The sequence below is a fragment of the Crassostrea angulata genome, chromosome 10, assembly GCF_025612915.1.
Source record: "Crassostrea angulata isolate pt1a10 chromosome 10, ASM2561291v2, whole genome shotgun sequence".
Lineage (NCBI taxonomy): Eukaryota > Metazoa > Mollusca > Bivalvia > Ostreida > Ostreidae > Magallana > Magallana angulata.
In genome coordinates, this window is record NC_069120.1 from 35,145,909 (window position 1) to 35,171,034 (window position 25,126).

The following is a 25,126-nucleotide window of genomic DNA, read 5'->3' on the forward strand; positions in this document are numbered from 1 at the left end:
ATGAAGGAAGGGGTAAAAAAATAAGACAAAAATACTTAACCCATGTTAGTCAGTCATACATATTCCACATAGATAGTCACCTTAAGAATGTTTTGGAATCATCAAAAGAAGCACTTGCATCACTCTCAATGTCTTTGTAAAATCATTCATATACAGCGAGTACATTATCATCATTGTCAATCAGTACAAATACAATGTACATATATACTGTACATTAGAAGGAAAACTAATTCTCTCATTTATGGAATTTATAATTATTTGGAAATCGGATGAAAGTATACGAGTGTTCTCAGTATAGTTTACTGTTTAAATATCTAAAATTTTAACACAAAGTTAACCATATAAGTATAAAATAAGACTTCATTTAGACAGTAATTCATTGTAATTTTGTGTGAGTTTACAGTCATATGTGGGCATAATGCTCAGTGGACATATATGACAATGACAATATGCTACCATAAATGGAACATTATCCTCAACTTTTCTCCATAAATCCCCCAAAATGAAACACGCATGCATAGATTTTGTATGATTTAATGTGGTATCATGTTCATTACATGTATCTACATTAATAACAATGACACATGTGCAATGACACAAAATAATTTTTGGCATAAAAATACTCCTTTCTTTGTCAAATAATAAAGAAAACAAATAAAAGCCTTGCAGAGAATTAAATGTTTCCCCCTTCCTGCTTTACAATTTCGTTTTTCGCTGAATTTTGACATTTTATGCTGTACATTTTAAACCCAAAATTATAATACACTTCTTTTTTGTTGAACTACAAAGACTTCAAAGGAGGAAACAGCGATTTGGAAAATGTAAAATGGCCTAAATTTTTTTTTTTACATTAAACATCTCTCTGGAAGCAAACGCATGCATTATCTTAATCCATTTTACAAAGTCTAGAACTTCACATGTACACAGTAATGATCAAGCTCAATAATTCAAACTTATTTCCATTCACTATTCCTGAACTCTGAAAGACGTGTATAACAAAGAGACACAGCTAGGATTTCGGGATGTATTACGCAATTTTTCAAAAAAAAATTATTAAAAAATTATTGCTCAAAAATAAGCAAACCTACGTATGGTACACATGTTTATATTCATTCAGATATCTAGAAGCATCTTCATACAAGTTATTACCTATTGCACTAAATAGCAGTTTGACTTTGAAGGACATAAAATTTGCCTGCTCCATATTTGGTCGTGACACACAAGAAGCACTCTGGCAATAAGCACTTGAACCAGTTTAGCAGGGAACCAGTTAACAGGGCGTTATAATTGTGTAGCATACATGGGCAAATAAAAAAAAAAATGAGTATATATATTTTTCATCTCCTGGCATAACAATCAAAATGGGATCAAATGAGGGTCAATAGAAAACTATATATATAAATATGTACATGCATGTATTGTAGAGAATGAGTGAACATACAAATGAAGAATAATCTGATGCTAGAGAATTGATCATGTTCTCAGATATACAGCACCTACAGTACCTAAAAACCCAATAAACCCCAAAAATATCTATCCTTCTTGTAAGTCCCCAAAATAAAATTTTAAAGAAATTATCTAACTTCTTCCTTATCACAGTCATCTTTGCACCCTTAAAAATAGAATAAAATTCCCTATTTCAAGCTTAAACACGCCTTCTCTAGTTCAAAGATTGATATGGCATATCATATATTTACTGCATATAACATGGATACACATTCAAATCTTCTAAAACATAACATGATTAATATTTTGTATTCTCTCAGAGAAAGCATGTCTTTCCCCTTCACATTCTTTATCAAAAGAAAAGGCAGGAGAAACACATATTAGTTAAAATGCAGTACATATGTACCGTAGTATCCATCTAGTAAAAGGTAATTTTAAAATTAGACTGATAACTGATTGCAAGCAAACTTTTTTGGAAATTTCAAAATGAACGAAGACTCTTATGTACAAAATATACCGAGTGAATATGAAGTTTTTAAGTAGTTTGAACAAAATAGCATCATCGAGTAACATGAGAAAAAGGTGTGTTAAAAACTCAAAATTCACAATAAAAGATAAACGAAAAAAAGTCTTCCATTTGAAAGCATGGCCAACAAATAGAAATGAATGGATGCTGGGCTGAAAAAATGCGCATAATAATAAAAGGGTGAACATGGGTAAAATTCAGCAATAGAAACGTGTCCCTGCAGGAGATGTCCAGATCCCAAAATGTCCTCACAGCAGTGAGATAACAGTAGTGTATATTCAAAATCGACTAGTCCTGTCACACATGTTTGGGGGCGGGAATCGCCGGTGGTGCGTGGGGCCACCCTAGCGATCCTTGCTGGTCAGCTTATCGATGAGTTCCTGTAGCGGTGCCAGCTCGCGGCGCTCAATGAGGTTGAACTCCTGGACAAAGTAGATAAAGTGCTTGAAGGAGGTGTTGAGATGGGCCTCCTCGCTCAGTTGCACCACCTCCTTGAAGTGCTGGTGGTAAATGTGGGCATACACACGAAATAGTCTTTTTAGTATAGTTTTGGCAATAGACAGGAAATTTTTGGGAAATGGCACTCCTGAATAAAGGAAGCAAAAGTTACGTAAGAGATTTTTTTTTTCTAAATAAACACCAGCTCATACATCCTTTATATTCTTTTAAGGCTGTCTTCATAAAGATACCATATAACAGTGGTTCTATTGTTTAATGTACAGGGTGATGATTAACAGGAAGTGGAAGGAAATCACAGGATAATAACCCATTATTCATAACAAACTTCTATCATCAATGGATAAGAAAACAAAAACATCCCCACTTTATTTTCACAAAAATATTTCATTGATAACTACAATAAAGTATCAGTTTCATTTCATCTTAAAATTTTTTATTTTTTTCCTCAAGATAATTTCATGTACAATGTAGATAATGGAGCCTTTCAGTATTGTTGGACCAATACCAGGTTGATATTCAATGTGTATGTACTACATGATGCATTAGTCATGACAACGATGACACCTACCTATTTTTGAGGGGAATAGGTTTTCGTCATCTAGCTGGTCTTGGACCCATGACATGAGATAATCGATATATTTTGGAGCAGAGCATTTGATGGGTTTCTTCACAGTCTGTCCGTCTGCCCAGTGGTACTCATACTTTGGTCCCGCTGACATCACAGGGCAAGTTTCCTCTATACAGAATTCTGTTATGGTTCCATACAACATGTTAATTTGATTGAAGAAATCGACAGCTGCAAAAAGAGACACACACATAAAGTAACAATTTTATAAACAAACAAATCCATTCAAATCTGCAATTTTCACATTTTTTTTAAATATAAGTATAAAGTCTAAGGTAAATTACTTTATTTTAGCACATTGATAGCAACCAACAAATTAAACCAAAGTTGGAGCTCCTACAAAAATAGCCTGTTATAATTACTTTTTATTTTAGCACATTGATAGCAACCAACAAATTAAACCAAAGTTGGAGCTCCTACAAAAATAGCCTTTTTATGGCAAAAAGAATATTCACTCTATCTACCACAAGTAGATAACCGGCTTCATGGTACCAGAAATTGGTAAGGAGAATCTCCCCACACTATCTGCCCCCAGACAAAAATGAGTACTTACTGTTGACCGCCACCCATTCATTGAGATCCTCCCCCTCAGGTAACATGACCGCCTGTCGCAGGTTCCCGCTGCCCAGCGTGACAGCGGCATGTTTCATCAAGTCATACTGATGCGTGCCTTCAGGAATGTTCTTCTTAGGCTTGAAGGTCTTGTTACTTCGGCCTCCACTGTAAACAAAAGTACAGGGGGGTTTATGAGAGGCAAAACAAGCTGGACTATTCAAGAAAGATCCAAAAATCCCACAAAATATATGATCTTAAATATTGTGAACTTTTATAACTATTTATATAACAATTCATTATAAACTACGACTTTTTTTACACCTATTTTCTATCCCAAAACTCATTAGATTCGAGTTCATTATAATATCAGGAATTTGTTTCAAATGGCTAAGGATCCCACAAAACTTTCACTATAACTATGATTTCGTTTTCTCTCTGTTTGTGGTAATCAAGTTTTATTGGTGTGTAATGTGTACATGCATTTGACAATTCAAATTCTAATTCCATTCAAAAAAAAATTTCTTTGTAGCATAGGAATTCCCTGTAATGTTACTACATGTGTAATATATACTATATTCTAGTATATATTACTAGATACAAATGTGTACAACACTGCATACCAATAGTTCAATAAATCTACATCTAATTTTAATGATATTCTCAGGCAAGAATATTCGAAAGATTGTACAAGTGCTGACAAAATCTTAGGGCTACAATGGACTGATTCGTATGCATATATCTATATATATCTAGTGACCAGTTTTAATTCATTAATAAAAACCATTAGTAGAATATATAAAGCCACAACAGCTTCATTTCTTTAAAACTGCAAAGCAACCTATGACCATTCCATTTTAAAAATGTACCTAGTGACCTCCATCTACAAGAAATTTTATTTACTGGTTTTCTTTATCTAATCTCAACTTAAAATGCACACCAGGGTCTGTTCTGCAAGAGCATAGGATTTTACAATTTTGCTTGATATTTCAATATGCAAATTTTCAACCTGATAGATGCTTCACATCCGAGGTGTGTAATGGTAAACCCGATGTTAAACACACATGGCAAATACACATTTATGTCAAAATAGATGAGCATTAAGTAACTTAACATTTTATCGTAAAGCATTTTTATTTTAAACTTAATTTAAGTTTAAAATAAAAATGCTTTATGATAAAATGTTATAAATTATATTATTTATTATGCTAACTTTCAAACATTTTGTAAAGATACATAATCAACACACAAATGTAAAAGGATATATTTTGAATATGAGATAAATATAAAGTCTTGGTATACAATATCTGAAAAAATGTTTTAAGAACTTGGAATTGAAATGTCATAAGAGCTGAAAATACCTGTGTCTGTAGAAAAAATATCAACACCCACTAAATAAAAAGTAATTCTATTTTCATAAATTATCTGTCTCTGGATTAGATAATGTGTTTTCCTGTTAGTCTAAGACTGCTGTCTACTGACAATTAAATAAACTTGCAAATTCATACATGTGACAAGTTGAACACCCAAAAACTATTACAGGCCCCACAAAATTACTGAAATTTGTGTCTTATGCATGCTTTTGCAGGTTTAACAAAATTTGGATGGAAGACCTGAGAGCTATAGTTCCTTGTTTGTTAAAAAATTTGCAATTTATGGTGCGCTAGTTTTGGACTGATTAATCTTATTTCCGAACACATTCTGCACAAAGATTCGATTCGAAAAAAAAAAAAATCAACAGACATTTCACCACAGATATGATCATTATATTGTACTATTTGCCGAAGTTATTCTGTTAAACAATATCACCAGCACCTCAAAGTGAAGAAGTTTATAGTTGTTTACATTTAAAATTGACAACTCTCGGTCTGCATATGAATTTAACATTCTTCATTTTCTGTGGTCGGTTAGCATGTTTTCAAGAGAATAAGTGATGGCATCAATAGAAAATTGTCTTAAAATTTTCATAGTAGTATTCAATTTTAGAGTATTTGTTAATCAGTTCAACACCTGAGCAAGTTTTTTTTCCCCACAAATTACAAAGTTCTTAAGAACATTAGAAACAGTACTGTTATACGACCAAATCTCGCCGAGTACCATTTCTCATCAGTGCATTAAAAAAAGGGTACCTCCAAAGAAAAAAAAAAAACAAGTGAGGATGCCATCTTTGACACCGCCCCACTTCATCAGCTGATTTCTCATTTAAAACGTTTTAGAAACTTCCCCCCCCCCCCTTTCGTATTCAAGAAAATTGATTCTTCTTTAAGATCCCACCTTCAATTAATTCTTTTCAACTCTTCATCAACAAATTTTTTTCTCGCATAAACATCCAAAATCAAAAACTCTTTGGCTTTTTCCCATAACCAATCGTACGAAGATCTGACATGCCGTTCGTTCGCTTTCTGCAGAAACCAGGGAGTTGCCGATTTTGAATGTATATGCGAGAAATCAAAAAGTTTGTTGATGTTGGTGTAAAAAAAGAACTAACCCAGAGGTAATAGCTTAAAGAAGAATCTTTTATAAAGTAATACGAATTGTAGCATATGTTTAGTTTAACAACTTGATGAGAAATTAGCTGATGAAGCAAGGCGGTATCCAAGATGGCGGTCCTACCTTGTTATTTTTCCACCAAGATACCCACTTTTTAAACATTTTTTTTCTACACAAGCCCCCATGATTTACGTTTACATTATTAACAGGTCCAGCACAATCTCTTATTTAAAACTATTTAGAAAGGCTTGATGAAGCTGTTTTGTCATAATTTTTTCTTAAATTTGTATTTTTTTCAGCATGTAAACAAAATCGCACTTTAGTGCAGTGATAGTTTACAACTTTGAACTGTTCTGAAAACAATGCATGTAAAGATTACTCATCAATTTGTGTCTCTTTTCATAGACTTTGCACTTAAAGTTCTAAAAGTTTTCTAAAAATATTTCTGATCATTACTGGCGTGCGACCAGTTCTCGCTGAGTACCATTTCTCGCCAGTACATTGTGACGTCATTTTTCATCTATAATTTAATGTGTTGATAAAATGCATCACAATGTACTGGCAAGAAATGGTACTCGGCGAGATCTGGTCGCGTTGCCAGTAAAATTTTTGTGAAAATGCATATAAATAGCTTAATCAAGCTATTCTGAAAAGCTTTATCAAGCTATATAGCTTTTTCGAGCTAAAAGGCTAAATCTGGAGATTGAACTGGACCTGATTAGTTAACCTTGGATATATTTGCTGAAAGTTTAACCAGCAAGTCAGACCATGACAAGGGACAACGTAAACAATTTAACAAACTCATATTAACAAAAATCGTAGCAGAACTAACAGCACTACACTTTACAGATGTTGTTTGAACCTGATTATGTTACGATCCTGTATCGAAAAATAAGGGTTAAATAAAGCAAGAGATCTTTAAATCTTCATATACTGAATAGCTATGTTACTATATAAATCATCTATCCGATTATGACATAAAATATGAAATTTAATAGTATCATGTCAAGCATAAAAAGCTTCAATGTAAACAATAACAGCCAAATGTCAATAAAGCAATTCAACTTACAACAGAAAGCTCATTCTGCATACAATTGGCAATTATGAGTAGATATATATCTGCTGCTACTTTGTTTCATGAATAGAATAGTCAGATTTAATCTGACAGCAGATAATTACGCCGATGATGATGGATTTTCCTCGACTTTGTTGTTTGTAAACATAGAAAATGGTTACCGGAAACCAGAACCAGGAAGCTTTCAAATATTTGGACGACGGAGGGAAAATGCAACAGAGTGAAAAAATATGTTGAAGTTCTTTTGCTATTAACTTTATTTAATGAATAAATGTAAAAATGTGCATACTCCCATATTTTATGAAAGAAAGTCACCCAAGGAACATGAGAGTGAACAACTAAATCCTGATAAAAACGGAAAAATAATTGACATAGGTCATAAGGTCATAAGAACTAAATTATATAGCCTATAGAACTTTGATAATTACAAAGGAAAAAATGGATTACAATAACAAATTTATTCTAAATTGTAAACCATTGAATGATCAAAGTGCCATGGAACTTCTTGAATTTTTGAGTTTTACACAATTTATTTCTATTCAGTTTTGAAAAATCCTGCCAAAAAATGTTTTCACTCCATTACCCGTTTTATTTGCTTTTTTTCACAAAGGCCTTTATATTTTATCATTCAAAATAAAAGGCGTAATTTAACGCAATTAACGGTATTTACAGGCGTACATTGACGCTCACGCTGACTGAGATGATAAAGGTTTGAGTAATGAGTTTCATTATCAATACGTCACAATTAACGTTGAACGCTATTTTAAAAGTGCAGCATCAGAAACAAAAATCAAATTTCGCAGTTTTGGCCGTTGAACAATTATTTTAAACTTATATCAGAACTGAGGATATTACAAGGATTTTGAAATATCAAACATTCTTGAAGACAAGGCTGAAGAGTGGTTTAGAAATGTTAATATATGTATTGTCTATTGAATTGTTTTTGAAAGATGTAGGTACCCTCCCTAGTATCATAACTACAACGGCTTGTGCCAACCAACAACATGTAACAAAGTTGGTTCGTTGCTCTCATGATTTGCACAGACCGTTGCAATTACACCTATATGATTCAATGTCGCCTTCCCAAAAGGTCCATTTGTCATATCACCCTCATATAAGCAACAGCTTCTAACTTTGAACCAAATAGCTACATGTATAAACTGGTATAACTAGTTTATCATATATCCTTATGCAAATGCATTGGGCAATCTTGTCTAAATAAAAAAGCCTATAGTACGTTTTATATTTATTCATGCAGTCATGTCTAAACTAAGCTTTAAAAAAAAAAATACATTTCTGTGTAAAAGTAAAAAGAAAAGAAAAAAAGAAGAGAGTTTTGAGTCCTTTTTTAAATTAAAAACTAATATATATTTCTGTGTTAAATTCGTGACCCAATAGTAATGCATTCCTGGCCCCCGTAGGAAAAAATTTGGCAATCTGACACGCAGTACAGTCTGTCCCAGGTTACTGTTTACGTCACCTTTTGACAAATTCTAACGAACTTACATATACCAGTAAAAGAAGTACAATTGAAATTGATACTAGGTGTAAAATCCAAGATTTTTTCATTCACACCTCCTCTATTTTTACCGGGAGAATGGAAAATGTTTACATATTTTCTCCATTCGGAAACACTCGGAACACCTCGTACAGGTTTTCAACGTAATCATCCGGGTACTTTTCATATCGTTTGTCATGCAAAATCCCCGTAGACTTTCTATTTTTGGCTGTGTATTGAAACATGAAGCGGTAGAGGGTGCACCAAAGCAGATAATGTGGACTTTTTTCACTCTAGTGGATGAACGCAGTTTGGACACAACTTAGATATTCATATGATTATCGAAATATTAAGCAAAGAGTTGTGGACGCATAAATTTGGGACAGAGGATATTTTCCGGCTTAAATCTAAAACTGTTGTCCTTATTTGACCTATATTGCTTTTGAAAATTTTGGATAAAAAAACCTTTTTTTGCGTTAAAACCAGAGACATAAATAACATTAACGCATTTCATCGCATTATTAATTATGACTTTTGGAAAAGCGTTGATACGCTTTTTAGTCGTTATCTAATCTGCCATTTATTTGATTATCAGTTATATCAATGATTTTAATAGGATTGTGCGTATCGTTTTCATTTCTGTACTGAGCCTGCTCAAATAGCCTACTTTTGGATGATCGATCTGCTTGAAAATATCTTTTCTTTCTTTTATTTAATAAAACACTAAATACATTCTTAAAAAAAAACAATTCTGTCCTCTCCCAACCCCCCAACCCCCAAAAAAAAAATTCGACGAAATTCATAGGTAATAATAAAAAGAAATAATAATAAAATTAAAATATACATAAAGCTATTTAAATTCTCTGCATTAATCCGTTTTTGTCCGAAAAGGTATTCGTACTTATTTATGTTCCGTATCCGACCAACTCCAATTTTATCGACACGAGGAGAAGCGTTCTTCGAAGTGCCAAAAATGATGAAACAAGAGGTATATGTGAGTTTCACGTTTTGATATATTTTTTGTTGACATAGTTATGTTTATACTGTGTATTGGCATTCAATGTTTGTTCCCTAACATTCTCCGATTACTTGCACTTGCGTTAATAAATTTTTCCCCCCGCGGCGTCGCCATTTTATTGGCTTCTTTGTGGGAAATTTCTTTTTTACTTCCGTGCTTGAATCGAAAATAAACTAATTTTTTTAACATGGCAATTGAAAACTTTATAATAATTTATACATGCATCCATATACACATATAATTTTGCCATGTTAGTAAGAAAATCGCAATATAAAACTTGCAGGAGAGACTCGGAATACAGATAGGAATAGTGATTTTAGTGAAAATAATAAACCACAACCTCCAAAAAGCCCCACTTCACTAAAAATCCATTCTTTATATTTAGAATTAAATTTCACTGTTGTATCACAGAAATTGCTTAATTATAACTTAAAGGTTTTTTTATGTTTTTCACTTTTCAATGTATTTTTGTTTACCCTATTCAGCAAGGAATTGGTGATGAAGATGGCTGTGTTGTCAGGTTGAGGGGATTACCATGGTCAGCAACAGAATCTGAAGTTGTCAAATTTTTCGGAGGTAAATTGATGATGATTTTTTCTCTTTTCTGTAAATATATGATTTTTTGTAAAGTTTGCAGCACGTTACTTCACAGGAAATTAGAGTAGAATATATTTACTTCTTTGACTCTTACAGAAGACGTAGAGATAGTAGATGGAGAACAGGGAGTCCATTTTACATTTTCCCGAGAGGGAAGGCCAAGTGGAGAATGCTTTGTGGAGTTGATAGATGAAGACAATGTGCAGAGAGGGTTGAAATGTCATAATAAACACATGGGAAACAGATATATTGAAGGTTTGTATTGGGAATGTGTTCCTAGTTCTTTGAGCAAGTTTTAATGGAAGATTTATGTTTAACCTTGATTCCCTTTTTGTTTTGCCTTTTCAGTTTTCCGCTCCAAGAAAAGTGAAATGGATTGGGTGATTAAGAGGGCAGGGCCTGGACAAATGCCAGGATCCTGTGAAGCTGTGGTCAGGTTACGTGGACTGCCGTTTGGTTGTTCCAAAGAAGAAATTGCTCAATTTTTCACAGGTGAGATAATAATGATTAGCGTGTTTGCGGAAATCTTTCTTATGTTTATGTTTGATTTTATTCTATGTTTGTCGCAGAAGCAAAAACAATATTGAAAGGAAATGAAAGTTTAAAAAAAGAAAAGAAAAAAGCAAAGAGAAAGAGTAAATTTGAGATACCGCTGTAAATATAGTTTAAATTTATTGTGTACAAATGATCATTGATGTAGATCAGGATCAAGAGATTTGTGATAGTGATAATCAACAAATGAAATGATTGAATAGATTTAAGTCATTGGTTAATGAATGGTAAATGGAAGGGATTAGGAAGAATAATTTATACACAGGGAAAACAGAATTCGGGATTTGTAAGTTTTACTTGTACAATGAGAATTTGTCAAGATCCCACACAGTTAGGGGAGGATTTTTGTTACAAGTATATAAAGTATGAAAAATAAATGTACTTCTGTTCTTTCTTTTAATTTACACATACAATCACTCCAGATTTTTGAGTAAACGAAATGGAGACAAACCTCCCCTGACTGAGAGCAATGCAATGACTTGCTACACATTGTGGCAATATATGTGGCTGATGTCATGTTTCTCATTGGGCCTGGGGGCTATAGGGTTGGAGATTGTACCAAATGGGATAATGCTACCAGAGGATCGACAAGGGAGAAGCACGGGGGAGGCATACGTCCAATTTGCATCACAGGAGATAGCCGAAAAAGCTTTATCCAAACACAAGGAAAGAATTGGGCACAGGTGGGAGGAAAGGGCCTCTTGGGGCGTGGTCAACTTATTAGTATCTCCTTGGTTAAACTCTGGTGGTAACTAAGCCAAAAATATCAAACTCTTTGCTTGCTGTGTCAGTTTATTTAGAGTTTAAGTAAAAAAAAAAAGGGGGGGAAGAAAAAACATTTTTAAAAGAAGAAAAGTAAGAGCAAGAAGGAAAGAGATTGTACATTAAAACGTTTTCTCATAAATTTAAATCTAAAACTCATGATATTAATGGACTAATTTAAAAACCAAACAAAGAATGATAACTTGTAAGAGATAACTTTTTGGTTTTGTTGGAATTTTGTAAACCTTGATGCTATATTGCTACTTGTAAGAAACTGAACAGCAAGCAAAGTAGGATGGAAGTTAAGGACGGGTCTACAAACTTGAAGGTCGGTTGGCTGGCTGGTTTGGGAGGTGAGAACACTGGGCTTGGTGGGTTTCCACGGCAACACACTAGCCTGGTTACATTTATAGCTTACAGATTTTCTTTTTATTGTTTTTTTTTTTTTTGGAAGCAGAAATGAGTGATGAGTAAACGAGGGTTTGCGATAGTAAGATTGATTTGATGAAAATTCAGAAACTTGACTAAGATTTATCTACAGGTCACAGATTTAATGTGTCAGTATATTATCTTTGGAATTAATGGAAAAATGGACAAAAAGCTTTTGATGCATGTAGAATATGTTGTTATAAAACATAAGCATGCTTTCCTGTACAACACAGAGGGTTCCATTTTATGTGCCTTGTTGATTTTCCAAAGATTTTAGAAGGTGAATAGCATATCAAACGAACTGTTTGTATAGAAATACATGTACATTGTACAACTTACAGTATAGATTGAGTATATTTATTTTAATCTGTGCCTGACATGCATATGTTGCATTTTGTGATATATGGATAACTTCCGACACGTGCTTATCTGGTTTTAAAACAACGATAATAATTTTGAATATTAAATGTAAAAAGCAGATGCCAAAACTTTTCTTTAATAATTTGATTTATTGAAAAAGGTATTTGGCTAAAAGCAACCACTGTTGTATAAAGTGAAACCCTCTGTTCTGTTCATGTTTGTATTCCCCTAATGAATAGTATTTGTTTTGTATAGATATACATGTACATCTCTATATACCAAATCAGTGAGTGTATGGCAGTATGGTAAATATTGGCATGAGGAATTTAGAAACATACCAATTGATTTGTTCAATATTTTAGGTACATTGAAATCTTTAAAAGTGGCATGCAAGAGGCCCAGAATGCCATGGGACAGACCCCCCGGATAAGGCCACTGATGGGGGGATCAGGAGGGGGAATGCAGCGACCAGGTCCCTATGACAGAAACAACCGCTTTGGAATGGGGGCAGGTGGTGCCAGTAGTAACATGGGCATGGGAGGCAATCCCGGAATGGGAATGTCGGGATATGGCATGGGTCGAGGCAGTCGTAATGTAAAAGGTAAAAGCTTAATCTGTTCCTGTCTAGTTTGTCTGTAGTGTTGAGAATTACAGGGAAATTGAAGTGTAGGGGACTACATAATCAATATGGCAAGAAAAACAAAAATCACCAAGAATTGGATGTGGTAAAGTTGAAGAAGAAAACAAACTTCTTTAGGGACCATTTAAGTATTTTTGATATATATATATTCTGTCATGGCTCTTCTGGTCAATTGTTTAGGATTCTTTGAAGATGACTTTGATGATTTCAATGGTGGCTACGGACCAGGACCAGGCTTTGGCAGTGGAGGTGGTGGCATGAACCGCCGAGGTCCCATGGGGATGAGGCAGCAGCAACAGAGAGGAAGAATGAACATGATGGGTGGAGAAGGGGGAATGGGCCCAGGCATGGGCGGACGTATGGGAGGAGGAGGAGGAGGGGGCATGGGGGGTGGAATGGGAGGGAGCGGGATGGGAGGTGGCAATCGACAGAGAGGAGCTACCCCAGGCAGTCACTACGTCAGCCGGACTGGTCACTCTGTACACATGAGGGGACTCCCTTTCCAAGCCCTCGAGTCCGACATAGCAGATGTAAGTCTGTTGTTGTGAAACTATAGTTGATTTTATGATTTACTGAAACAAGTTTATTATACTGTTCTTTGTGCTGAAAAAGTTGTGGTTGTATTTTAAATCTTACAATGTATTTCTGATTTCCACAGTTCTTTTCTCCATTGACCCCTGTTAGAGTAGAGTTTGAGTTCGCACCAAATGGAAGACCAACAGGAGAGGCCAATGTTGACTTCAAAACTCATTCTGATGCAGTGGAAGCCATGTCCCGACACAAGAAAAATATGCGTAAGTACATGAATATGTATTTTCGAAACTTGCAAAAAATTGAAATTTGGTAATATATAAAAGTTCTTTGTTTGCTGATGATCCAGGAATTAAAAATAAACGTTCATAATATTGCCATTGTTTTTTTTTTTACAGAGCACAGATACATAGAGCTCTTTTTAAATTCCACACCAACTGGACGACAGAATTATGGACCTGGTGGTGGATTCAACGGGGGAGGGGTAGGGAACATGGGAAACATGGGTGGGGGTTACGGTGATGGAGAAGACTTTGATGAATCAGAGGATTTTGAAGGTAAAATCTACTTAGAGTTTAAAATACAGTTGCAATGATATTTGCAATTGTATGTAACTTGTCATCAAATATGTTTATATTGTACCCTACATAATACTGGTATGTTTGATATTTTACAGGAGGGATGAACAATTTTGGAGGTGGAATGGGCAACATGGGGGGTGGTATGGGCAATATGGGTGGGGGTATGGGCAACATGGGCGGAGGCATGGGCAACATGGGCGGTAATATGGGAAATCCAAACTACACTGCTTTCTGATGACATCATGAAAATGAAAAGAATCTTAAGCAGAGAGGATGTGTTGAATAGAAGACAGTCTTTTTGGAGTGCAGCATGGTTTTTCCCGAAAGACATGAGTGTTATAGTGACAATTTATTACTGTTTCCAAGTAATACCCAAAATCATGCTAATACCATTGAATATCTCATTGATTTCATGTAGTGAAGTCCATTATCATTTACTTCTGTGAGTATTGTGTTTGAAATTTACATGTTTTCATGTATATATTGATTAAATCAATGAACACCATTGATCTTCTTGTCTGTTTCTTAGTTTAAATTAAATATTTGAGATTGTTAGCTTACTAGTATCTAGCAAGCTGTAGATTGAGCCAATTCCTCTAAGACTTGTTGTAATTTTAAATTAAACTATTTTAAAAAGATTTAATTTTTGTACAAGTAACTTGAAATTATTTAGGTTTGTCAATAATGCTTTGTAAGCCATGACAATGGGAAGAACTTTGTAATCGTGAACCAAGGTCATAGTGTACATACCAATAAGCATTTACATGTAATACCAAGTATTATCCTAACTTGTATTATACAGTTTTCATTTGGCAAAAGAAAAAGCGAATTCACTAACAACATTTACAATCAATTATTATTAATTTTAAAATCAACGATACGTTATTTTGCATGTCAAGTACATATGTAGTTTTTAATCTGTATTTGAATTGCGCACATTTTTAAAATATGAATTCTCGAACTTTTCCGACAAGAATTTCGAGAAAACCACATATGAATCATGTTGTATAATATTTAAAGATAGAATTAATTCCATCAAACTATGTATCAGTAATCGAGATATTTCTAAAAATTGTACACGTGTCTAGATCCTAGCAAATTTGAACTCTTGTCTCGTTCAACCAGACGCTCGGCTGTCTTCGTTAATCTCCGACTACCATGGGAGACTGCTCTGAAGTCATGTTTCAGAAATGATACTTTAAAGATCCATAAAACAAAATTCCACCTTATTACGAAACCCGAATTTTATTTTCGTTTTATGACAATGCGACTGCCCTTCAGGAAATAACCCCAATATTACACTTCCGTCGTCAAAAGGATATGGGCTATCAAAAGAAAAACTTCACACACACTTGATTGGAACTTGCCTTCGGAAATTTTTCCCTGCATGTTATACTGACGGCAGGCTTGGGGCGAATTACATTGTAAAGTAATGCATTACATTACCATTACATGAGTAAAGTAATGCATTACCATTACTTTGTTTTAAAAAAGTAAAGCTGATAAAGAGTTTTTGCAAATGGTTCAAACATAAAACACTCTTAACATATCTACAGGTTCATGCTCAGTATCAGGTTCAAATTCAATGACTATACAAGAGTCATTCTTTATTTGCTCAATACATAATCATCTTGTGGCATTATGAACAACATATTACATAAGTAAAATGATATTTATAGACATATGGCATGATACAATGTAGGATACGAAATAGAGACACAGAATTACATGCATAACAAAAAACAGTTTATGGAATAATGTTGCGGTTATCAAAAGCTAAATAGAGATATTTCCTCAGAATACACAAATCTTTATAATTTTGGACACTTAATTGTATTAATTCATAAACAGATGGTTTTTCCCAGTTATATTTCTTAAGATACTGTATTTGAATCGTATTTCTTTCTGCTGAGGACTGTTGCACCATATGATCAAAGTTTCAAAGGGTTCATCTTTTAACTGCATCCTGTTAGTTTGAAAATCTTCCCAGCTATACTAAATAAATGTTTTACAGGAGCAGTCGAAGCTTGGACTGAAAAGTACTGTTTGACGATCTTTATCTTAGGATATATTAAGTGCAATTATAGAAAAAATACATGAATCTTGTATTTTCTATCAGTCCAAACTAATGTACAGTGTACTTAATATACGAGAGAGAGATAGAGAGAGAGAGAATAAGTCAGTAAAATTATTTTCAAATGGGTTATAATATTGGAAGTGATATTGATTTTCATCATGGATTAACAGTGCATTCACTTTGCTTTTAAAGGTGCATGTCTGTCTCGTATTCCTTTGGGACATAGCAAAGGGAAGGGGATTCGGGTGTTTAGCACTTCTTATAACAACAGATTGTTTTGATACTTAGATTATCCTGGTGGCATAATGTGTTGTTGACACATTTCTTATTGGAGTAAATTGTTTAAATGATTAAAAACTCTTAATAACAACACTCTTAAAAATGTTATGTATCTGTACTGTTATATTTAGTAATATTTACAATTCAAAATTGAATTTTTAAAAATCTTTAATTTAAACATATTTTATTGAGCAATCAAATGGAATAGGCAACAGGCAAAGCCTATATAAACCCTCTCCAAAATACAAAGTCAAGAAGTGGTGTTATAAAATAATCATAGAATATAGTATGTAGTATAATTAACCAGTTTACAGAGTGATATATTATTGATATATTTGCATACAAGACAATGGATAATTGGATTATAAATAATAAGCTTGACTTTTGTCATATGATGATAAATTAACTTGTTGTTTAGGTTTAGCATATACATAACCACATTCAATTCTACATTTATAAACCCATCACCTCATTCATTCATACCGACAGACAGACATAGAATATTGGTGTCATGATCCAGCCCATTTGAAAAAAAAATAAATCAAAAACGCTTAGAAGCTATAATATAACTATGAACATAAGAAACAATTTTACAATTTAAGTTGTATGAAAAGTCAGAACTACCATAAAGAATATAGTTAATATGAAAAGGTACACTAATGTCATACAATTGATTAAAAAGTTTAACTCTTTGTTGAGTGTATCTTGGGCACTCAAGAAAAAAATGTATATTACCTTCAGATTAAGACCCACAGTTTGTACAAAAATCTTTTTAAATAATACAATTAAAACATTTTTATTTCTTTTTAAAAAAAACAAATTTAGTCAAATTCAATTTCAACTATTCATTTATTAATCACATTTTTTAAAATGAACATGCATAAATAAGCATAGTAATGAAAAGTAATGCCATGTAATGCCAGCATTACACTAGATTTTGGAAAGTAATGAATTACATTACCATTACTTGTAATGCTAATTTTGTGGCATTACACATTACATGTACTAGCATTACTTTGAAAACATGTAATGCATTGCAATGCATTACCATTACATTTAGCATTACCCCAAGCCTGACTGACGGATCGTTTCACTCTTCACCATGTGGACTTCTTGTCTTCACAAGATAACCAGTGAATTGTTTGCGTTTTAACTTTTTCAACACTTTAATAAAATACACTTTTTTAATAACTTACAGGAACTTAACACTTGACAGTTCGTGCCTTGTTTCCTGTGTCATTGTGTACCAATCTGATTCGTTTGATGATAGGGAAGAATTACCATGTACACGATAGCAATTACATATATTGTAATTCACTTTTTCTTTTTTTTAAATAAATTCCAATTGGATCGCAAAGATAATTTTATGGTGCTTGATTTTCAGTGGTTAGAATCATGAAAGGAATTTATTTTCCTGGGTGTAAAAAAATGAGCGTAAACCAGAGAAGGAATGGTACACATATGAAAATACAGTTGCCATTATGAAGGTTTTATGACATAGGAATTCGACTATAATGAGAAATAAGACTGCATATCGCGTGTTGTGCGAATTGGACGAAAAAGAAAATGCTCTCCCTGTGTACTTTCAGCTGGTAATGGGTATTGTAGGAAACGTTTTAGCGGTGGGGATTTTGTGGACGAGCCGTTTACATCATCAGTGGCGGTCTTTCTACATCTTTTTCGCAGGCCTGGTGATGACGGACTTGCTGAACAATTGTGCTTGCTATCCCCTTGTCCTTCGAAGATACGTGTCCCATTTCACCTGGTGTTTATCCGAACCATTATGTGATTTTCTTTCGTTCGTGGAGACATTTTGTCACTTGACTTCCGGTGTAATGAAGAAAAATGACCCCCGTAGAATAATGACCGGGGGTCATTTTTCTACGTAGAATAATGACCCCTCTAGCTGAAGAATAATTGGATTTTTCTAAAGAAAAAAGACCCAGGGGTTATTTTTCTTCATGTTAAACATGAAGAAAAATGACCCCCATAAAAAAATGACCCCCCCCCCCCCGTAAACATGAATAGAAATTGGTTACCCCGTATCCAAGATATGACTTTGAAATTACTTAATATTTCACTCTGTTCAACTGATTTTGAAGTTATAAACACCGAACTTGTTGATAAATCGCTGTATATATCCGTAGCAAGCACATGCAAAACACTCTGACATTGCCACAAATTGATTGTTAACAGTTACGTTACTTCTCTCGTCGACATACGGCGGGAAATGACGCAAATAAAGAAAAATTTGGAAATGAGGATATTGTGAGATAATTAACGAACAATAATCATAAAAGAATAATTGTTGTAATGATATAAGCAATATTCATTGGTGAATGAATTGTCAATCGAAGAATGATACATGTATATATCTTAATGGGAAAAGACTAAGGGGCAGGTAACGTAGGAATATGAATACTTCTTATTTACATTTCTTGGGGAAAGTGATTTTTTAAAAAATCATTCTGCGTTAGTTTTGTTTTCTTCTACGTAATACATGAACATCAATATTCTAAACATTTGTTGTAATGTTGTTTTGTGATTATGAATAAACTTTATTCTTTTAGAGCAAATTTGTGAAGAGTACCTGAGTATAGTAAATCTTAATAGATACATGTAATAAACACTGGTCGATTATAATAAAAGATTGTTTCTAAAAGCGTTGATAAGAGGTTAGGGCCCATGTTAGGGGTTTATATCCCGCTTGATTTTGATCACACGATCTTTATTGTATAAAAAGTTACCAATGCTCATACAAACTATTGAAGCATTAATCATCTTGATGTTAACTAAACTTACTAAAGTATGCCGAGGATAAAGTAAAATATATTTTTTGTACGAGTACTCTCAGTACTTTGACGATTTTCCTTATTGGCCGCTAACCTCTACTGGCGTAATTGCTGCTGTCATTGCCTACTAACTTCAGCTTGGTTATAAAGTAAACTTTTCATCATTAATGATCATAAGTGATGAACTTGTATGTACCCAGCAGTTTGTATTGTGGAAATCCACAATGCAAGTATAATTCATGAACACTGTGAAGAATATAGAAGATGCGACAGCGAAGCGCGAAGATGCGAAGACGAAAGTGCTAAGTTGCGAAAGCGAAGAAGTGATACTACTATCGCTTCTTCGCCTTTGCAACTTCGCACTCTCGCCTTCAAATCTTCGCTCTTTCGCCTTTTTAGCTCACCCAGACGAAGTCAATGGGAGCATATGTTATCCCCCGGCGTCGGCGTCCGGAGCTGGTTAAAGTTTTAGTTGCAGCTCCTGTATCTAAGCTATTATAATTACTTGTCCTCTCTTCACCAAAATTACATGGATGATGCATCTGGACCTATTAAATCTGGTTCCTAACTTTCAGGTGCTGGAGGAGGTTAAGATTTTTGGAGCAGATTAAAGTTTTTGTTGCAGGTACCCTTTAATAGCAATATCTAAGTTACTACTGGTCCTAACTTCACCAAACTTGCATATATGGTGTGTCTTATGATACTGATGCACCAGACAGGATTGAGTGCTGAATAGGCTTTGGATCCTGGAGGAGGTTAAGGTTTTTAGAGCTGGTTAAAGTTTTTGTTGCAGGTGCCCTCTAATGATTATATCTTAGTTACTACTGGTCCTAACTTCATTAAATTTGTATGGATGGTGCGCCTTATGATACTGATGCACCTGACAGGCTTGAATGCTGAATCAGAGCCATAGGTTTATGATTCTTGATGTGGTTTAGTTTTATGGAACAGGTCACATGTTTTATAGATGATAGCTTGCATAGTTGATGTAACTATATTATAAATGAAACGCAGAGGTTGCTTTAGATGCAGAGCCTGATCTCCACTATCAAGGATGCTAGAGAAATCTCCTACCTCACTCAAACCTGCTTGATAGATGGATGTGGTTGTTGTTAAATGATGTTACATGATTCCTATGATATAGTATTGTATGATTTGAAACACTATTGTTTAATAGGATACAATATAATACCAAAATGTTATATTGTAAAACGTTATATGATGCGATAAAATATTGTATCAAGTTTTATGCCCCCCTTCGAAGAAGGGAGGGCATATTGCTCTGCTGCTGTCGGTCTGTCAGTCTGTCCACTAACAGTTTCAGTTCATTTTCTTCGCAGAGGATGAACATATTGAAATGAAATTTGGTATACAGGTTTATCATGATAATATCTAGGTCAAGTTCGTAATTGGGTACGATCGAGCAATTTTCGACAGAGCTATGGCCCTTGGACGTAGAAAAATTCCAGTTATTTGCAGTTTCCGCTCATTTTCTTCGCAAAGGATCAACATATTGGAATGCAATTTTGTGTACAGGTTTATCATTATATTATCAAGGTCACGTTCGATATTGGGTACGATCGAGCAATTTTCGACAGAGTTATACCCCTTGAACATAGAAAAATACCAGTTTTTTGCAGTTCATTTTCTTTGTGGATGTTTCCAAGGGAGGTGGGCATAAGTGTTTTACAAACATCTCTTGTTTTTATATTTTATGATATGATATTGTATCACGATATTGTTATGTAAAGTATTGATTAATATGATACAATATTGTATAATATTATATTGTATTATTTAATTATTATTTAATCACATGATAGTATTACATATGATATTGCAATATATGAGTAACGATGAGTGCAAACAAATTTTCATTACGCACTAGCGCGCGTTATACAATTTGTATGCACACCGTTGCAGTTATGAGACCACTTCTTTAAGAAAAATAATGATTCAATGCTTAATTAAACAATATAATATCATATGTTTCAATGTTATGATGTATTATTGCAATATGATATTGTTTCATATAATACTATATTGTATTATGTTTTATGATATTCTATTATTAGATCAAATACAATTATAATGTATAATACAATACAATGTCATATCTTACGTTATAATATCGTTATAATATCATATCTCACAATTTTTTACGGTATTTTATGGTAGTATATGATATATATTGTAAGTATAATAGGATGCAATTTTAATTATATATTATTGTATTGATAAACATATGAACATATGATTATCAACCAATTTTTTAACAGATGATATTCAATATTGTGTCAAAACAGAATCCATGAATATCCAAGATCATAAAGGATGGTTTTCATATAATATGATGAAGGTGGTCTTATAAAGGTGATGCTTCATAAAGGTGATGCCTCGTCTCGGTGAGCTTTGTAATCTGTGATTACCTATGTTTTATAATTGCGGAGCTCTCCATCGTTTAAAGGGTTCCGAGGCATATTTTGGGGAAAAAAATATAAAATCAATAAAATTAAATTATCCAGGGGGATAGGATCCGGACTCCCTCTCCCGATTTACTGCGTAAAATTATTAATATTGAATTTTCCGGGGGGGGGGGGGACCCCCTCTCCCCCTCTAGATCCATGCATGAGCAAGGCGTGTCGCATAATGAAATTAGAATGTTACTGTGTTTGGTCCACGGTTAACAGACGGCTGGTAAGTGACAGAAGTTTAGAAGTGCATATGTACACATTATGGCGGACATTAAATTTTGTGTGGAGTAGATAATGATTAGGCATAGCCATTACTAATAAACATATATGTTACATGTACACATTAAAATATTTATAAACATTCATAGTAAGCGCGATGGCCTAGCGCATTCGTACCAATAATAGCCTGGATTAATCGGAAAACCTTGGCGAGTACGGTGCCTGTATTAAATTCTATGTAATCGACAGAGACTTGCTGAATGCAATCAAAAAAGGCGAATGCAAAAGTGCGAAGATGCGAAGGCCAGAGTGCAAAGTTGGAAAGGAAGATAGTAGTATCGCTCCTTCGCCTTCGCAACTTCGCACTTTAGGCGTCACATCTTCGCGCTTCGTCGTCGCATCTTCGCACTTTTGCTCCTACGCCTTCGCTCTATCGCCTTTGCAACTTAGGTCGAAGTGGCCCTATCAGAACACCATAGATATATGTAAATGTAATTGTTAAGATGACAACCATACCCCGATGCAATACGTCAATATCTTGTTATAACGGAAGGATTTTTATTTTCTAAGATATACCCCTTTTTTCACTTTAAGTTTATTTGAATATGAATTATAATTTCTGTTACTTTCTGTACACTGCAGCAGTCAAAATTACAATAGTGTAAAGACTATTTCACAATATATATATATATATATATATATATATATATATATATATATATATATATATATATATATAATATCTACAAGGGGGTCATTATTCTACAGGGGTCACTTTTCTTCATGTGGAGTGTGCTCATTTTTATGAAAATGACACTTATTCTTCAGGCAAAGGGGTCATTTTTCTACGTAGAATAATGACCGGGGGGTCATTTTTCTGTGTAGAATAATGACCGGGGGGTCATTTTTCTACGTAGAAAAATGACCCCCGGTCATTATTCTACGGGGGTCATTATTCTTCATTACACCGGCATGATCGTCTGCGCGATGACAATTGACCGATATCTACATTTAACACTGATATCTCGGCAGTCCACTGCCGCATCGAGACTGAAATATTTAGGAGTATTGAGCGTTCTCTTGTTGGTATCAGCCCTGATATCTAGTTTTCAACTTGTTGGCATCGGAAACAGTCAACTTTATTACCCGGGTTCTTGGTGCTTTCTAGATTTTACCAGCAAGTCTTTTGGCAATAGAATTGCTGCCTATGTATATTCGGGATTAGGGATCTCAATTATGACTTCGACGTTTATCATCGGTATGATGACTCTGAGAATAACGTGCAGGAACGCAGAAAATCAAGCATTGCTACTCGACAACTCTCTAGTGTCCGGAGTTTATGACAAGCACGTGACAGCATTTCTTATAACTTCGATATTCACCTTTGTTTTCCTATGGGGACCTCTTCTTGTTAGTATTTAATGAGTTTATTGATTTCGTTTAGTTAATATATACAATAGTTTAAAATCTAGTAGAAGAATTTGATTTTTCTCTTACAAAAAAATCGTTTGTTACTATGGTTATTTACTTAAAACGGTTAAAGAATGTATGCTAGTACATACTAGTATAACGTCACCTTCTTTCACAATTAGTTCATATTCTTATTGACATATAAAAATTTCATCTATAAAATCTGCACTCATTTTGAAGTCAAGTTTGCTGGCCAATATATTACCAGCAACAACAAAAACAACAAAATTGACTCCATAAATTTTAAACTTTACATTACCAAAGAAACGTTATAATCAAGCTCACTGCAAGTCCTTGAAAGTTAATATAACATTTAGTAAAGTGTTGCCATACAGAGATACATGTTTTTTATTAGCTCACCTGAGCAGAAGGCTCAAATGAGCTTTTCTGATCAAGATTTGTCCTTTGTCTGTTGTCGTTGTTGTTGTAAACTTTTCACATTTTCATCTTCTTCTCCAGAACTACGGGGTCGATTTCAATCAAACTTGGCACAGAGCATCACTGTGTGAAGAATATTCAAGTTTGTTCAAATGAAGGGCCACACCCTCTTTAAGGGATTCCAGTTTGTTTAAATGATGATCCTTGGGGGTAGGGTGGGCCACAATGGGGAATAAATTTTTACATTGGAATATATAGAGAAAATCTTTTAAAAAAACTGATTCTCAAAAACCATTAGGCCAGAAGCATCCTCAGTTAGTGTAGATTCAAGTTTGTTTAAAAGATGGCCCTCTGGGTAGGGTGGGACCATGATGGGGAGGGGGGTCAAGTTATACATAGGAAAATCTTTAAAAACCTTCTTCTCAAAAACTTTTATGTCCAGAAAAACGCAAATTGTTTGGAAGTATATGGTGGCATATCTCTGCCCCTTGTGTGCAAGTTATTTTTCTATTAATAATGTCGACATGCAAGATAAATATGTTGGCATGCAAGATAGTTATGTCAACATGCAGCTATCCTGAAAAGCAATTTTGCAATGAAAAAGCTTTTCGTTTAAAATGATGCCGTTTATCAATTTACGCACGAAGAACAACAATTCAAGGTCTCACAGGAGACGATTTGGCTGTTTCTTTAAGCTAACTTACTTACGTACATCAACAGTAATTTAGTGAATTTTACTTACTTTTCCTAATTGATTTATCGATAAGCTTAAAGAAAGATGTTAATATAAACAATAAAATGCTTTCTTTGATGATTCATTCGGGTTATGAAGGTAGTGATCATTGCAGAAAAAATTTACATAACCCGCGGGTTATAATGAATCACCAAAGAAAGCATTTTATTGTTTAAATAAAAGCAGTAAAAAATCTCTAAAATTAAGACATTCAATATAATAAAATAAATAGTGCCTGTTTGGGAGGATAACAGTTGAAATTGACACCCCTCGAAAACCATTGTCAACCTCCGCTTCGCGTCGGTTGACAATAGTTTCCTCGGGTGTCAATTTCAACTGTTACCCTTCCAAACAGGCACTATTTATATAATGTACACATTTTCTTTAAAAAGTGCGTTTAAGTGTCGTGATGGTAAAAAAAAAAGTTGAGGTACAGTCATAACGCACTTTTGAAAGAAAAAAAATTCAAAGTGCATTGACTTGGTCTTAAATTTTAACGCACTTTAAAAAAAATTTTTAAACTATGTGAAAATGGAAAGTTGAGACAGGAATTACAATCATAA

The 25,126-nt window shown here is 34.0% G+C and overlaps 3 protein-coding genes across 6 annotated transcripts; 2 read left to right on the forward strand and 1 right to left on the reverse strand.

The window, feature by feature from the left end:
• Window positions 1-518: 518 nt before the first annotated feature.
• LOC128166803 (MOB kinase activator 1B) lies at window positions 519-7,373 on the reverse strand. Of its 2 annotated transcripts, none has more exons than XM_052832187.1 (4): window positions 7,278-7,373; window positions 3,610-3,776; window positions 3,000-3,227; window positions 519-2,558 (listed from the first exon to the last, which is right to left on the reverse strand). In XM_052832187.1, the coding sequence occupies exons 1-4, from the start codon at window positions 7,319-7,321 to the stop codon at window positions 2,317-2,319; spliced, it is 681 nt and encodes a 226-aa protein (XP_052688147.1). In that variant the 5' UTR covers window positions 7,322-7,373; the 3' UTR covers window positions 519-2,316. The 2 variants fall into 2 exon arrangements, with proteins under 2 accessions (XP_052688147.1, XP_052688148.1); XM_052832188.1 differs by having other exon boundaries at window positions 7,168-7,363.
• A 2,201-nt stretch (window positions 7,374-9,574) lies between these two features.
• On the forward strand, window positions 9,575-14,648 carry LOC128167113 (heterogeneous nuclear ribonucleoprotein F-like). Of its 3 annotated transcripts, none has more exons than XM_052832650.1 (10): window positions 9,575-9,659; window positions 10,175-10,265; window positions 10,383-10,541; window positions 10,635-10,778; window positions 11,383-11,521; window positions 12,752-12,990; window positions 13,210-13,559; window positions 13,688-13,823; window positions 13,959-14,117; window positions 14,237-14,648. In XM_052832650.1, exons 1-10 carry the CDS (start codon window positions 9,579-9,581, stop codon window positions 14,374-14,376), a joined length of 1,638 nt encoding a protein of 545 aa, XP_052688610.1. In that variant the 5' UTR covers window positions 9,575-9,578; the 3' UTR covers window positions 14,377-14,648. The 3 variants fall into 3 exon arrangements, with proteins under 3 accessions (XP_052688610.1, XP_052688611.1, XP_052688609.1); XM_052832651.1 differs by having other exon boundaries at window positions 13,222-13,559; XM_052832649.1 differs by having other exon boundaries at window positions 9,579-9,665.
• A 2,976-nt stretch (window positions 14,649-17,624) lies between these two features.
• LOC128167263 (prostaglandin E2 receptor EP4 subtype-like) lies at window positions 17,625-24,040 on the forward strand. The gene is made up of 3 exons (XM_052832870.1): window positions 17,625-18,324; window positions 22,950-23,392; window positions 23,912-24,040. The coding sequence occupies exons 1-3, from the start codon at window positions 18,012-18,014 to the stop codon at window positions 23,984-23,986; spliced, it is 831 nt and encodes a 276-aa protein (XP_052688830.1). The 5' UTR covers window positions 17,625-18,011; the 3' UTR covers window positions 23,987-24,040.
• Window positions 24,041-25,126: the final 1,086 nt, after the last annotated feature.